Source organism: Pristis pectinata, chromosome 34 (assembly GCF_009764475.1).
Source record: "Pristis pectinata isolate sPriPec2 chromosome 34, sPriPec2.1.pri, whole genome shotgun sequence".
Classification (NCBI taxonomy): domain Eukaryota; kingdom Metazoa; phylum Chordata; class Chondrichthyes; order Rhinopristiformes; family Pristidae; genus Pristis; species Pristis pectinata.
Window position 1 is genome coordinate 4,182,784 of NC_067438.1, and position 14,296 is coordinate 4,197,079.

At 49.3% G+C, this 14,296-nt stretch overlaps 1 protein-coding gene across 1 annotated transcript in view; it reads right to left on the bottom strand.

Moving 5' to 3' along the window:
- Positions 1–1,359: 1,359 nt before the first annotated feature.
- LOC127586011 (zinc-binding protein A33-like) overlaps positions 1,360–14,296 on the bottom strand; it is an 18,482-nt gene continuing 5,545 nt past the window's right edge. Inside the window, exon 6 of the mRNA XM_052043780.1 lies at positions 1,360–2,690. Within this exon, the coding sequence (XP_051899740.1) occupies positions 2,158–2,690 (533 nt within the window). The 3' untranslated portion in view covers positions 1,360–2,157. The remainder of the gene's footprint in view (positions 2,691–14,296) is intronic.

Below are 14,296 nucleotides of genomic sequence, written 5' to 3' on the forward strand. Positions count from 1 at the left end.
GGACTTGCTGGCGATGCCCACATTCCGTGTACAATATCTTCGTCCGCCCGTCCCAGCCGAGACAGCATTTTCTGTTCCTGCTCGTCCTTCAGTACCGGTTGCCAGCAGCAGGTGGGAATCCTGCGCCGTGAAACTGCACAGATCTTTGGGTACCCGCCATCCCATCTCCTGGTTGAAAGCGGAACTGCGATGACGGAACTTTCTCACATCCATCAGTTGGATTGGACAGTTTCCCTGAATTCAGCAGGAAAAAATATACTGCTGGATGAAATCAGCGGGTCATTCTGCGGGACGGTCGACGTTTTGAGTCGAGACTCTGCATCAGGACTCTGCATTTTTGACCACTGAGGTCTGCCAGCACTTTTTGTTTCTCCACGTTACACCATCTGCAGTCTGTTGTGTCTCCCTGAATTCAGGGCATTATTGGTATTGGCATTTGTTTACTATTGTCACTTGTACCGAGGTACAGTGAAAAAGATGTTTTGCATACCGTTTATACAGGTCAATTCATTACACAGTGCATTAAGATAGTACAGGGGAAAAACAATAACAGAATACAGAGTGAAATGTCACAGCTACAGGGAAGTGCATTGCAGATCGACAATAAGGGACAAAGTCATAACAAGGTAGATTGAGATGCCAAGAGTCCATCTTATCGTATAAGGGAACGTTGAATAGTCTTATAACCGTGGGATAGAACCTGTCCTTGAGCCTGGTGTTATGTGCCCTCAGGCTCCTGTATCTTCTGCCGGATGGGAGAGGGGAGAAGAGAGAATATCGCGGGTTGTGGGGTCTTTGATGATGTTGACTACTTCACCAAGGCAGCAAAATGCATAGACAGAGAGTGCCTGGAGGGGAGGCTGGTTTCCATGATGCACTGGGCTGTGTCCACACTCTTTGCAGTTTCTTGCGGTTCCAGGCAGAACAGTTGCCGTACCAAGCTGTGATGCATCCAGAAAGGAGGCTTTCTCTTGTGCATCAATAGATATTGGAGAGGGTCGATGGAGACACACCAAATATCTTTAAACTCCTGAGGAAGTAGAGGCGCTGGTGAGCTTTCTTGGTCGTGGCGTCTGCGTGGTTGGAACAGGACACGCTATTGGTGATGTTCACTCCAAGGAACTTGAAGCTCTCAACCCTCTCGACCTCAGCACCATTGATGTAGACAGGTGAATGTACACCGCCCCCTTTCAAGAAGTCACTGACCAGCTCTTCATGAGCAACGATGAACTAACTGCCGTATTGTTTCCAGAATGGTGGAACATCAGATTCATTTCAGTAAAAGTAGATGCTGGAAAACTAAATAAAACGAACAGAAAATGCTTGAAATACGCAGCCGGTCAGGCAGCGTTGGAATCAGTTCCATCAGACGTCACCGATAGATTCATTTCCTTTGGAACAGATTTCATAAAAAATGAGTGCAAATCCGAATTATTGGTTCCATGTGGCAACCGGTTGGGATCCAGGCTCTGCCGGCCTCTCTGTAGGATACGTGGAACATTTCTTGTTTCAGTCGCAGCCAGACCCCTCCCTCACCTCTTTCTCAGGGACATCATGTCTGTATTGGTGCTGTTTCCTGCCCTCGTTCACCACTTCAACCTTCCAGAACACTCCCGTTCGGTCCACACGGGGGAACTGAGCCTCCAGCTGCTGTCACTTTGATTCCCCATCCCACTCTCAGGCTGAATTCTGCCTTTGGTCTCCTGCACTTTTCCAACGAACATCGACAAAGCTCGGGGAACAGCGCCCCATCTTCTGACTGGGCACGTTACAGCCCTCGGTGATCGACAATGAATTGAGACAGATGATTGTATCTCACACTCCCAGCATTCAGCTTTCTTTCTCTCACTTCTGGTCATTTCGCATTTCACCCCCACCCTCCTATTGACACCTCCCCCCGTCACAACTTTACCTCCCTCCCTTCCAGTCAGCACCACCTCTGGACTAATCCAGTGGACTTTAGGACCCGGGGAAGCCGCCGCCCGCGGCTCAATCTTTGTATTTTCACAAAAGTATTTCTGTTCCGCTGCCGGATGCAGTTAACGCGTTAAAATTAATGGGTCGACAGTTCTAATGTCAATTCGTTTTTATTTCACTCTCCCCATATTTATATTTACACTGACTTCCTCCTGACGCCGGTCCCGGGACCCGTCCGGGTTACAGACCCGGAGCGGAACCGGAGCAGATTCTCAGCCACTGGTTTTCATCCCAAGTCCAGAACAAAGGATAAAGTTTCTCCGTGAATTTATTCCCAGTGAAGGTGTGGAGATGGGACTTGGTGTCTGCGCTGTAAAATGAAACTGTCCCGGACCCGTAACTGAGATAAACTCCCACCCTCCCGGGGATGGGACCGGCAGGGAGACGGGATGGAGTGGAGGTGTTCACACAAAGACCGTGACCATCCCGCCCGATGGTCCAGAATCCGTTCTCCGGGATCAGTCCGACCCATCTCTTCCTCTCCACAGACTCTGCGGCAACTCCCAAACTCCAGCTCCGATTCCCCGCCACCTCCACCTCCCAGTAACGTCTCCCCGATGTGAATCCCTCCGATCCCAGCACACGGGCCCCGACTGTGAACCTCTTCCTGGTGTCGGGGAGACTCCTCCGGGTCCGGGTCCGTCTCACACTCCTCCGATCCTCAGACACCTCGAGCCGCGGATGAGCCGTTCCCACATCCAGGGTCACGGAGACTTGGGGGAGAAGCAGAGAATTAGAGAGTCTCCGGGGGTTGGGGGGGAAGACTTGGGCAGCGCGGACCCGGCACCAGGGGAGAGGCCGCTCGGCCTCAGGGACAGTCCGGCGGCAGAACACAAACCTTTCCCGGGGATTCACTCAACTACACCGGATGGACAACAAACTTCTTCCCGGGATTTTCTCCGGGACGGAGCGGGGAGTTTCACACACAAAACGCTGCAGGAACTCAGCGGGTCAGGCAGCGTCTGTGGAGGGGAAATAAACAGTCGACGTTTCGGGCCGAGACCCTTCATCAGGACTGGAAAGGGAGGGGAGAAGCCGGAATAAAAGGGTGGGGGAGGGGGAGGAGCTGGCGGGTGATCGGTGAGTCCAGGTGAGGGGGGAAGGGAGGTGGGTGGGGAGGGGGAAGTGGGAATGATGTGAGAAGCTGGGAGGTGACCGGCTGAAGAGGCAAAGGGCTGAAGAAGGTGGAATCCGATCGGAGAGGACAGTGGACCATGGAATAAAGGGAAGGAGGTGGGGAACCAGAGGGAGGAAGGTGTGGGTGAGGGGCAGGTCGTGGGGGCGGGGCAGGGGAAAGAGAAGGGATAATGGGGCCAGAGGGAGAAGGGAAATCAAAGGACGGGGGTAGAGGGGAGTGGTTACCGCAAGTTGGAGACGGCCAAGGCGGAATATGAAGTGTTCCTCTGATCCGCGTCTGTCCTCAACGTGGCAGTAGAGGAGGCCGTGGACAGACATGTCAGTGTGGGAATGGGAAGTGGAATCGAAATGTCTGGTCACCGGGAGATCCTGACTGTTCCGGCGGACGGAGCGAAGGTGTTCGACAAAGCGATCCCTCAATCTGCGTCGGGTCCCACCGATGTAGAGGAGGCCGCACCCGGAGCACCAGATACAATAAACGACCACGATGGATTCACATGTGAAGCGCTGCCTCACCTGGAATGACTGTTCAGGGCCCTGAATGGTGGCGAGGAAGGAGGTGTAGGGGCAGGTGTAACATTTGGGATGGTTGCAGGGATAAGTGCCTGGAGGGGGATCAGTGGGGAGGGACGAGCGGACAGGGGAGTCGCGGAGAGAGCGATCCTTGAGGAAAGTGGAGAGGGGAGGGGAGGGGAAGATGGGCCTGGTGGTGGGATCCCGTTGAAGATGGTGGATGTTGCGGGGAATTTTATGCTGGAAGCAGAGGCTCGGGGTGGTCGGTGAGGACAAGGGGAACCCTGTCCCTGTTATGTCGGGGGGCGGGGGTCAGACGTGCGGGAAACGGAGGAGATGCGGGTGAGGGCTGCGTTGATGGTGGTGAAGGGGAAACCCCGTTTTCTGAAAACAGAGGAGATCTCGGATGTCCTGGAGTGGAAAACCTCATCATGGGAACAGATGAGGCGGAGACGGAGGAACTGAGAGAAGGGAATGACATCCTTACAAGTGACAGGGTGGGAAGAGGTGTCTCCAGGGTAACCGTGGGAGTCAGTGGGTTTGTAAAAGATGTCAGTGGAAAGGGAGCTTCCCGGGATTGTCGGGAGGCGGTCGGGCAGTGACGTGGGGACGGGGAGAGCGAGTGGGGAGAGTGAGGAGGGTGGAGAGACTGTGGGTGGGGATGGAGAGGTGGGGTGGGGTAACGAGAGCTCTTGCTGGGAGATGGTGGAGACGGAGGCAGATGGGAGGGGAGGGGATTGGGCTGAGTGGTTACTGGAGATATTTAAAGTGGAGATCATGGAATCAGAGAGCTGTGCAGCACCGAAAGAGGCTCTTCGGCCCAACTCGTCTGCACAGACCAAGTTGCCCTGAACTTCTTGGGTTTGGCCCTTTATCACTTTAAACCTTTCCTCTCTATGTAAGTGTCCAAATGTCTTTCCAAACTTTGTAACTGTACCCACCTCTACAGTTTCCTCTGGCAACCTCCTGCCCTCCAGGGAAACAAGTCGCAGCCTATCCAGCCTCACCTTATAACCCAAGCCCTCCAGTCCCGGAAACATCCTCGGAAATCTGTTTTGCACCCTCTCCAGTTCAATGACATCCTTCCTGCAGCAAGGTAACCGGAACTGTACACAGGACTCCGATTGTGGCCTGACCAATGTCTTGTACCGCTGTAACGGGATGTCCCAGCTCCTGTACTCAGTATTCTGACCGATGAAGGCAAGCGTGCTGAACGCCTTCTTCATCACTCTGTCTAACTGTGTCGCCACTTTCAAGGAACTATGTACCTGCGCCATTCGGTGTCTCTTTTCTACAACACTCTCCAGGGCCCTACCAATTGCTGTGTAAGTCCTGCCCTGCTTTGTCTTCCCAAAATGAAATACCCCACGTTTCTCTGAATTAAACCCCATTTGTCATTCCTCGGCCCACTGGCCCAGTTGATCAAGGTCCCGTTGTAATCACAATAACCCTCGTCACTGTCCACCATACCACCAATTTTAGTCTCATCCACAAACGTATGAACCATGCTGAATGATGAACAGCAGCGGACCCAGCACCGATCCCTGTAGCACACCGCTGGTCTCAGGCCTCAGGCCTCCAGTCAGAAAAACAATGCTCCACCACAACCCACTGTCTCCGACCACCAGGCCAATTTTGTATCCAATTGGCCAGCTCGCCCTGGATCCCATGTGATCTAACTTTCCGGACTCGCCTACCATGGGGTACCTTGACAAAGGCCTTGCTAAAGTCCATGTAGACAACGTCTACTGCACTTCCTTCATCCACCTTCTTTGTCACATCTTCAAAAAAATCAACCAAGTTCAAGAAGCAGGATTTCCCATGCAGAGAGCCATGCTGACTATCCCGAATCGGTCCTCACATTTCCCAGTCCACGTGGATCCCGTCTATCAGAATCCCCTCTATTCCCGTCCCCACCACCGATGTTAGGCTGACCACACTGTACTTCCCAGGCTTTTCCTTGCAGCCTTTCTTCAATAAAGGCACAACACGAGTCACCCTCCAGTCTTCTGGAAACTCACCCGTAGATATCGATGATACAAATATCTCCACAAGGAACACTGCAAATTCTTCCCGAGCTTCCCACAATATCCTCCAATACACTTGATCAGGCCCTGGGGATTTACCTACCTTTCTGCATTTGAAAACCTCCAGCACCTCCTCCTCTGTAATGTGGTAGAAATTGAGGTGGACAATCTTTTGTAACATTGGAGAACTGGGGGCTCTGTGGAACCGGCACAGAAGAGGCCTGGGGCAGAGAAATGATGACAGGCAAGGTTTGGAAGGATTTGGGCCCAATGCAGACACATGGGACCAGCTCAGCTGGGCACCTTGGTTGGCATGGATGAATTGGGCCGAAGGGCCGGTTTCCATGCTGTATCGCTCTGTGACTCTATGACATTCCAGCCTTCATAGGTCAGGGTTCAGAATGTAGGAGTTGGGACGTCATGATGCAACTTTACAAAACACTGGTTAGGTCACACCCGGTGTATTGTGTCCAGTTCTCCTCGTCACACTGTGGGAAGGGTGTGGTTGTGCTGGAGAGAGTGCAGAGGAGATTCCCCAGGATGTTGTCTGGATCGGAGGACTTCAGTTCTGGGGAGAGTTTGGGTGGGGAAATGGGTCGACACAGACGTGGTGGGTTGAAGGGACCATTTATCTGTTGTACGACTGTGACTCTGTGACTTTAAATGAACTAAATGACTGAGGCCCCACAGCCCTCCGGTGCAGAGAATTCCAAAGATACACCATCCTCTGAGGGAACACCCCATTCTGAGACAGTGACCCCTGACTCTCGACTCCTCAGACAGGGGAAACATCCTCCCTGCATCCTGCCTGTTGAGCCCTGAAAGAATTTTGTTTCCCTGAGATCTCTGCTCATTCTTCGAGACATGGAACATGGAACATAGAACAGTACAGCACATGAACAGGCCCTTCATTCAATATGACCATGACTGATCTATTCTGGCATCGTCCTCTTCTGTGCCAGTTCCCCGTTACCCTCATTTCCTCGCTCTTACAAATATATTTCGATCGCCACCATAAATCCATCCAATAATCAGGCCTCTACCACCCTCAGAGGCAGATAATTCCAGAGATCCAGCACCATCTGAGGGAAGAAATTTCTACACACCTCGGTTTTAAATGACCGGCCCCTTAACTTATAACTATGTCCCCTTGTCCGTGACCCTCTCACTCGTGAGAACATCCCAACATCTACCCGGCAAGCTTCTTTCGATCTTTTATTTTTGAGTAAGGTCACCCCTCATTCTTCTAAGCTCCATGGAACACATACCCAATCCGTCCAGCCTCTCTTGATAGGAAAACCCTCTCACCCCAGGAATGAGCCTGGTGAATCTCCTTCCGGCTGCCTCCAATGCTGCTATGTCCTTTTTAGTTCGGGGGACCGAACTGTACACAGTAAACACATCTCCAAATTCCTGGATCTGGGACTCAACAGCTCCCTTTGCAACTGGATCCTTGACTTTCTGATCAACAGACCACAATCAGTGAGGATAGGCAGCAACATCCCCTCCACGATTATCCTGAACACTGGTGCCCCACAGGCTGTGTTCTCAGTCCCTACTCTACTACCTGTATCCTCACGACTGCGTGATCAGATTCTGCTCTAACTCCATCTTCACATCAGCAGTTGACACCACTGGAGTGGTCCGAATCTCAAAAAATTGTCAGAGTTGAGGAAGGAGATGGAGAGCCTCTGACATGGTGTCATGACAACAACCTTTCCCTCAATGTCAGCAAAACAAAAGAACTGGTCATTGATTTCAGGAAGGGGGGTCGGTGCACACGCTCCCATTTACATCAATGTTGCTGAGGTCGAGAGGGTTGAGATCTTCAGGTTCCAAGGAGTGAACACCAGCAACAGCCTGTCGTGGTCCAACTACATAGGTGCCATGACTATCAAAGTTCACCAGCGTCTCTACCTCAGGAGGTGAAAGATATTTGCAAAGTCCCGTTTGATCCTCTCTAATTTTTATCAATGCACCATAAAAAGCACGCTGTCTGGATGCATCACGGCTTGGTATGGCAACTCCTCTGCCTGAGACCGCAAGAAACTACAGAGAGTTGTGGACACACCTCAGCACATCACAGAAAACAGCCTACCCTCCACGAACTCTTGTCTATACTTCCCGCTGCCTCTGTAAAGCAGCCACTATAATCAAAGACCCCACCCACCCCGGACATTCTCTCTTCTACCCCCCCCCCCCCCCCCCCCCCCAATCAGGCAGAAGATACAAAAGCCTGAAAGTACGTACCACCAGGCCCATGGACAGCTTCTATCCGACTGTTATATTGTTGAATGGCCCACTTTTTAGATAAGATTGATTCTTGACCTCATCATCTACCTCGTTATGACCTTGCACCTTATTGTCTGCCTGCACTGCACTTTCTCTGTAACCGTAACACTTTATTCTGCATTCTGCTATTGCTCAATACACTGTCGTAATGAAATGATCCGTATGGATGACATGGAAAACAACCTTTTTTACTGTAGCTTAGTGCATGTGACAATATAAAACCAATTTCCTCTGGGTGCGGACTCACCAAGACCCTGTACAATTGCAGCAAGTCATCATTACTCCCAGACTTGCATAATAAAGGCCGTATGAGGAATGGACTGAACAGAAGAGGTACAATCAGAAGGGAGAGACTGCATCAATGACTTTTCACAACACCTTTGTATTATCGAGAAATGTTGCTCCAACAGCGGGATACCTGAACGTCACCCTCCTGTCACCGACTGGAGCTCAGGCACTCTGTGGTAGTGTACACTTTTGTGGATATATGAGTACAATGAAGAGGGAAATCAGGAGGGCAAAATGAAAATGTGACAGCTCTGGAAGTTAAGATTAAGGGCAATGCTGAGAGATTCCACATATATTAAGAGCAAAAGAGAAACAAGGGAGAGAATAGGTCTCCTTAAGGATCAATGTGGTGGTCTGTATGTGGATCCTCGGGGAGGTGAGGGGGTGCGGTCTGAAATGAATATTACTCATCTGTGTTTCCCAGGGAGAAGGTCGTGGAAGCAAAGGAATTAAGGGAAATGAACAGTGATGTCTTGGAACATAACCACAGTACAATCAAGAAAGTGCTGCTGGTGTCAAGGAATATCACGGTGGATAAATCCCCGGGACCTGATCAAGTGTATCCTCGGACATTCGGACTATGGAAGAAAATGCATGGACCCTGGCAGAGATATTTGCCTCAGATTTAGCTACAGATGAAGTGTTGGAAGACTGGAGGGTGGCTCATGTTGTGTCGTTATTTAAGAAGGGCTGCAAGGACAAGCCAGGGAATTGTAGGGTGCGAAACCTAACATCAGTGGTGGGAAAGTTACTGGAAGGCTTCTGAGGGACAGGATCTACCAGCATTTGGAAAGGCTTCTTTATGATTTTCTACGCCATGATTATTCTCCTGATCTCTTTGTATTACATGTACAAACATTGATGTTATATATTAATCTGTATTAATTGGAAACTAATAAAAAGTTTGAAAAAGAAAGAAAGGCAAGGACTGATTTGGGACAATCAACATGGCTCTGTGTGTGGAAAATCCCACGTCACAAATGTGACTGGGTTTTTTGAAGAGGTGACAGAGAGGATTGACGAGGACAGGGTGGTAGACATTGTCCACATGAACTTTAGCAAGGCCTTTGACAAGTTCTCGCAAGGAAGGCCAGTGCAGAAGGTGATATCACATGGGATCCAGGGTGAGCGAGCCAATTGGAAACAAAGTTGTCTTTGTGGGAGGAGCCAGAGGGTGGTGGTGGTGGAGGGTTGTTTTTCAGACTGGAGCCCTGTGACCAGTGGTGCACCACAAGGATCTGTTCTGCGTCCACTGTTATTGGTCATCTGCATTAACGATTTGGAAGAGAATGTAGAAGGCATGGTTAAATGTTTGCAAATGACAGTGAAATTGGTGGAATAGCGGACAGTGGAGAAGGTTATCTAGATTACAGCAGGATCCAGATTAACTGAACTTGAATTGGAATTGGTTTATTATTGTCACTTGTACCGAAGTGCAGTGAAAAACTTATCTTGCATTCTGTTCGTACAGGTCAATTCATCAGACAGTACATTGAGGTAGAACAAGGTAAAACAATACAGAATGCAGACTAAAGTGACACAGCTGCAGAGAAAGTGCACTGCAGGTAGACAATAAGTTGCAAGGTCATAATGAGGTAGATTGTGAGTTCCAGAGTCCATTTTATTGTACTAGGGAACAGTTCAAAGTCCTTTAACAGCAGGATAGCAGCTGTTCTTGAGCCTCGTGAAGTAGAGGTGCTGGTGAACTTTCATGGCCATGGCTTCTCTGTGGTTGGACCAGGATGGACTATTGGTGATGTTCACTCCGAGGAACTTGAAACTCTCAATCCTCTTGCCCTCATACTGTTGGTGTAGACAGAGGAAACTGGGGAAGTTGTCCAGGGAATGGTAGATGCAATTTATCTTGATCAGCTGGAGGGGGTATTTGCCGATATAGTTAATCTCTCCCTGCTTCAATATGAGGTTCCCACATGTTTTAAGAAGCTCACTATCATTCCGATACCGCAGAAATCAAGGTAGTATGCCTTAATGACTACCAATCAGTGGCTCTGACATCCACCATCACGAAGTGCTTTGAGAGGCTGGTCACGGCACGCATCTACTCCAGCCTCCCAGACAACCTTGACCCACCGTAATTCACTTACCATCGTAACAGATCTACAGTCTCCCTTGCCCTACCCTCAGCTCTGGATCATCTGGACAGTAAAGATACCTGCGTTAGACTATTATTTATTGACTACACCCCCCCCCCCTCAACACGAAAATTCCAAGCAAACCCATCACCAAACTCCAAGACCTGTGACTCAACACCTCCCTCTTGTGTTCCTGGGCAGAATAGTTAGACAATAGACAATAGGAGCAGAAGTAGACCATTCGGCCCTTCGAGTCTGCACCGTCATTTTGAGATCATGGCTGATCATCAACAATAAATATCCTGTTGTTGCCTTGTCCCCGTATCCTTTGATTCCCCTACTTATAAGAAACCTATCTAGCTCCTTCCTGAAAGTGCCCAGAGAATTGGCCTCCACTGCCCTCTGAGGCAGTGCATTCCACAAACTCACAACCCTCTGGGAGAAGAAGTGTTTCCTCCCCTCTGTCCTAAATGGCCTAGCCCTTATTTTTAAATCATGCCCCCTGGTCCTGGACTTCCCCAACATCTGGAACGTATTTCCTGTCTCTATCTTGTCCAATCCCTTAATAATCCTGTATGTTTCAATCAGATCCCCTCTCAATCTTCTCGATTCCAGCGTGTACAATCCCAGTCTCTCCAACCTCTCAGCATAAGACAGTCCCGACATCCCCAGAATTAACCTCGTAAACCTACGCTGCACGCCCTCTATAGCCAGGATATCCTTCCTTAACCCTGGAGACCAAAACTGTACACAATACTCCAGGAGTGGTCTCACCAGGGCCCTGGACAAATGCAAAAGAATTCCCCTTGGAATACAGGCCAACATTCCATTAGCCTTCATCACTGCCTGCTGCATTTGCTCATTCACTTTCAGTGACTGATGAACAAGGACTCCTAGATCCCTTTGTATTTCCCCCCTTACCTAACCCCACACCATTCAGATAATAATCCGCCTTCCTGTTCCTGCTCCCAAAGTGGATAACCTCACACTTATCCACATTAAACTTCATCTGCCAAGTATCTGCCCACTTACCCAACCTATCCAAATCACCTTGAATTCTCCTAACTTACTCTACACATGCCGCACTGCCACCCAACTTTGTATCATCAGCAAACTTGCTAATGTTATTCACAATGCCTTCATCTAAATCATCAACATAGATCGTAAAGAGCTGCGGTCCCAGCACCGAGCCCTGTGGCACCCCACTAGTCACGGCCTGCCATTCTGAGAAACATCTATTCACCCCTACCCTTTGCTTCCTATCCGCCAACCAGTTTTCTATCCATGTTAATACCCGCCCCCAATTCCATAAGCCCTAATTTTACCCGCCAATCTCCTGTGCGGCACTTCTGAAAGTCGAGGTATACAACATCCACTGAATCTCCCTCGTCTATTTTCCTGGTTACATCCTCAAAAAACTCCAGTAGATTACTCAAGCATGATTTGCCCTTGGTAAATCCATGTTGACTCGACCCAATCCTATTATTGGTATCCAAATATGCCGCTATTTCATCCTTAATATTGGACTCTAGCATCTTCCCCACCACAGATGTTGGGCTAACTGGACGATAGTTCCCCGTTTTCTCCCTCCCTCCTTTCTTAAAAAGTGGGATAACATTAGCCATTCTCCAATCATCAGGAACTGTCCCCGAATCTCAGGAACATGGGAAAATGATCACCAATGCATCCACAATTTCTAGAGCCACCTCCTTTCTGGACCTGGGGACCTGGGGATTTGTCAGTCTTCAGCCCCATTAGTCTACCCATCGCCATTTCTTTCCTAATGTCAATCCACTTCAGTTCCTCTGTCACCCTCTGCCTTTTGTCCATCCTTACCTCTGGGAGATTTCTTACGTCCTCCCCCGTGAAGACAGATCCAAAGTACTTATTAAATTCGACTGCCATCTCCCTGTTTCCCGTAATAATTTCACCTGATTCGGTCTTCAAGGGCACAACATTGTTCTTAATTAACTTCTTTCCCTTCACATACCTAAAAAAGCTTTTGCTATCCTCCTGAATATTCCTGGCTAGCTTGCCTTCGTACCTCATTTTTTCTTCCCGAATTACCTTTTTAGTTAAATTCTGCTGCACCTTAAAAATTTCCCAATCTTCTATCTTCCCACTTAGCTTGGCTCGACCATACTTCTTCCTTTTTAACGCAATACTATCTCTGACTTCCTTTGTCAGCCACGGTGGCCCCTTTCCCCTCTTTGAGTCTTTCCTTCTCTGGGGAATAAACTGATCCTGCACCTTGTGCATTATTCCCAAGAATACCTGCCATTGCTGTTCCACTGACAATTCTGCCAGGATGCCCGCCCAGTCAACTTTAGCCAGCTCCACCCTCATGGCTCCATAGTCTCCTTTGCTCAACTGCAAAATTGACCCTTCTGATTTGCCCTTTTCCCTCTCCAATTGCAGATAAAAACTTATCATGTTATGGTCACTACCTCCCAATGGCTCCTTTACTTCGAGTTCTCTTATCAAATCCTGCTCATTACACAGCACTAAATCCAGAATAGCCCTCTCCCTGGTCGGTTCTCGTACCAGCTGCTCCAAGAATGCATCCCGGAGGCACTCTATAAACTTCCTTTCCTGGGGTCCAGTACCAGCCTGATTTTCCCAGTCCACTTGCATATTGAAATCCCCCATAACTACTGTGACATTACCCTTGCCACATTCCAACATTAACTCACTATTCAGTTTGCACCCAATATCCATGCCACTGTTCGGAGGCCTGTAGATAACACCCATTAGGGTCTTTTTGCCCTTACAGTTCCTCAGTTCTATCCACACTGACTCTACTTCTCCTGATTCAATGTCCCCTCTTGCAAGGGACTGAATCTCATTCCTCACCAACAGGGCCATCCCACCCCCTCTGCCCACCTTCCTGTCCTTACGATAGCATGTATACCCTTGAAAATTCATTTCCCAAGTCTGATCTCCCTGCAGCCATGTCTCCGTTATCCCAACAACATCATACTTGCCATACCAAGCCGTGATGCATCCAGATCGAACAGGATCCTGGACCTTCTGACCAGCAGACCACAATCAGTGAGGATTGGCAGCAACATCTCCAGCACGATTATTCTCAACACTGGTGCCCAAAAAAGGCTGCGTCCTCAGACTTCTACTCCAGTCCTAAAATACTCATGACTGCGTGGCCAGTTTCCGCTCTAACTCCAACTTCAAGTTTTCAGATGATACACCATAATAGGCCTTATCTCAAATAATGATGAGTCAGGAAGGAGACAGAGAGCTTAGTGACCTTGTGTCATGACATCACCCTTTCCCTCAATGTCAGCAAAACAAACGAGCTGGTCATTGACTTCAGGAAGGAGGGTGGTGTACATGCACCTGTCTACTTCAACGGTGCTGAGGTCGATAGGGTTGAGAGCTTCAAGTTCCTTGGAGTGAACATCACCAATTGCATGTCCTGGTCCAACCACGTAGCCGCCACGGCCAAGAAAGCTCACCCGCCCCTCTACTTCCTCAGGAGGCTGAAGAAATTTGTCATGTCCTCTTTGACACTCAACTTTTATCGATGCGCCATAGAAAGCATCATATCTGGATGCATCACTGCTTGGTATGGCGACTGCTCTGTCATCCGCAAGAAACTGCAGAGAGTTGTGGACACAGCCCAGCGCATCACGGAAACCAGCCTCCCCTCCATGGACTCTCTCTTTACCTCTCACTGCCTTGGTGAAGCAGCCAACATAATCAAAGACCCGACCCACCCGGCTCACTCTCTCTTCTCTCCTCTCCCCTCTCCCATCAGACAGAAGATACAGGAGCCTGAACCTACATACCATGGCTTCTATCCCACGGTGATAAGACTATTGACCTGTTCCCTTATACTATGAGTTGGACTCTTGACCTCACAATCTACCTTGTTTGTGCTTGCACCTTACGGTCTACCTACAATGCACTTCCCTTCAGATGATACACTTTTAATCTGTATTATGTTATTGC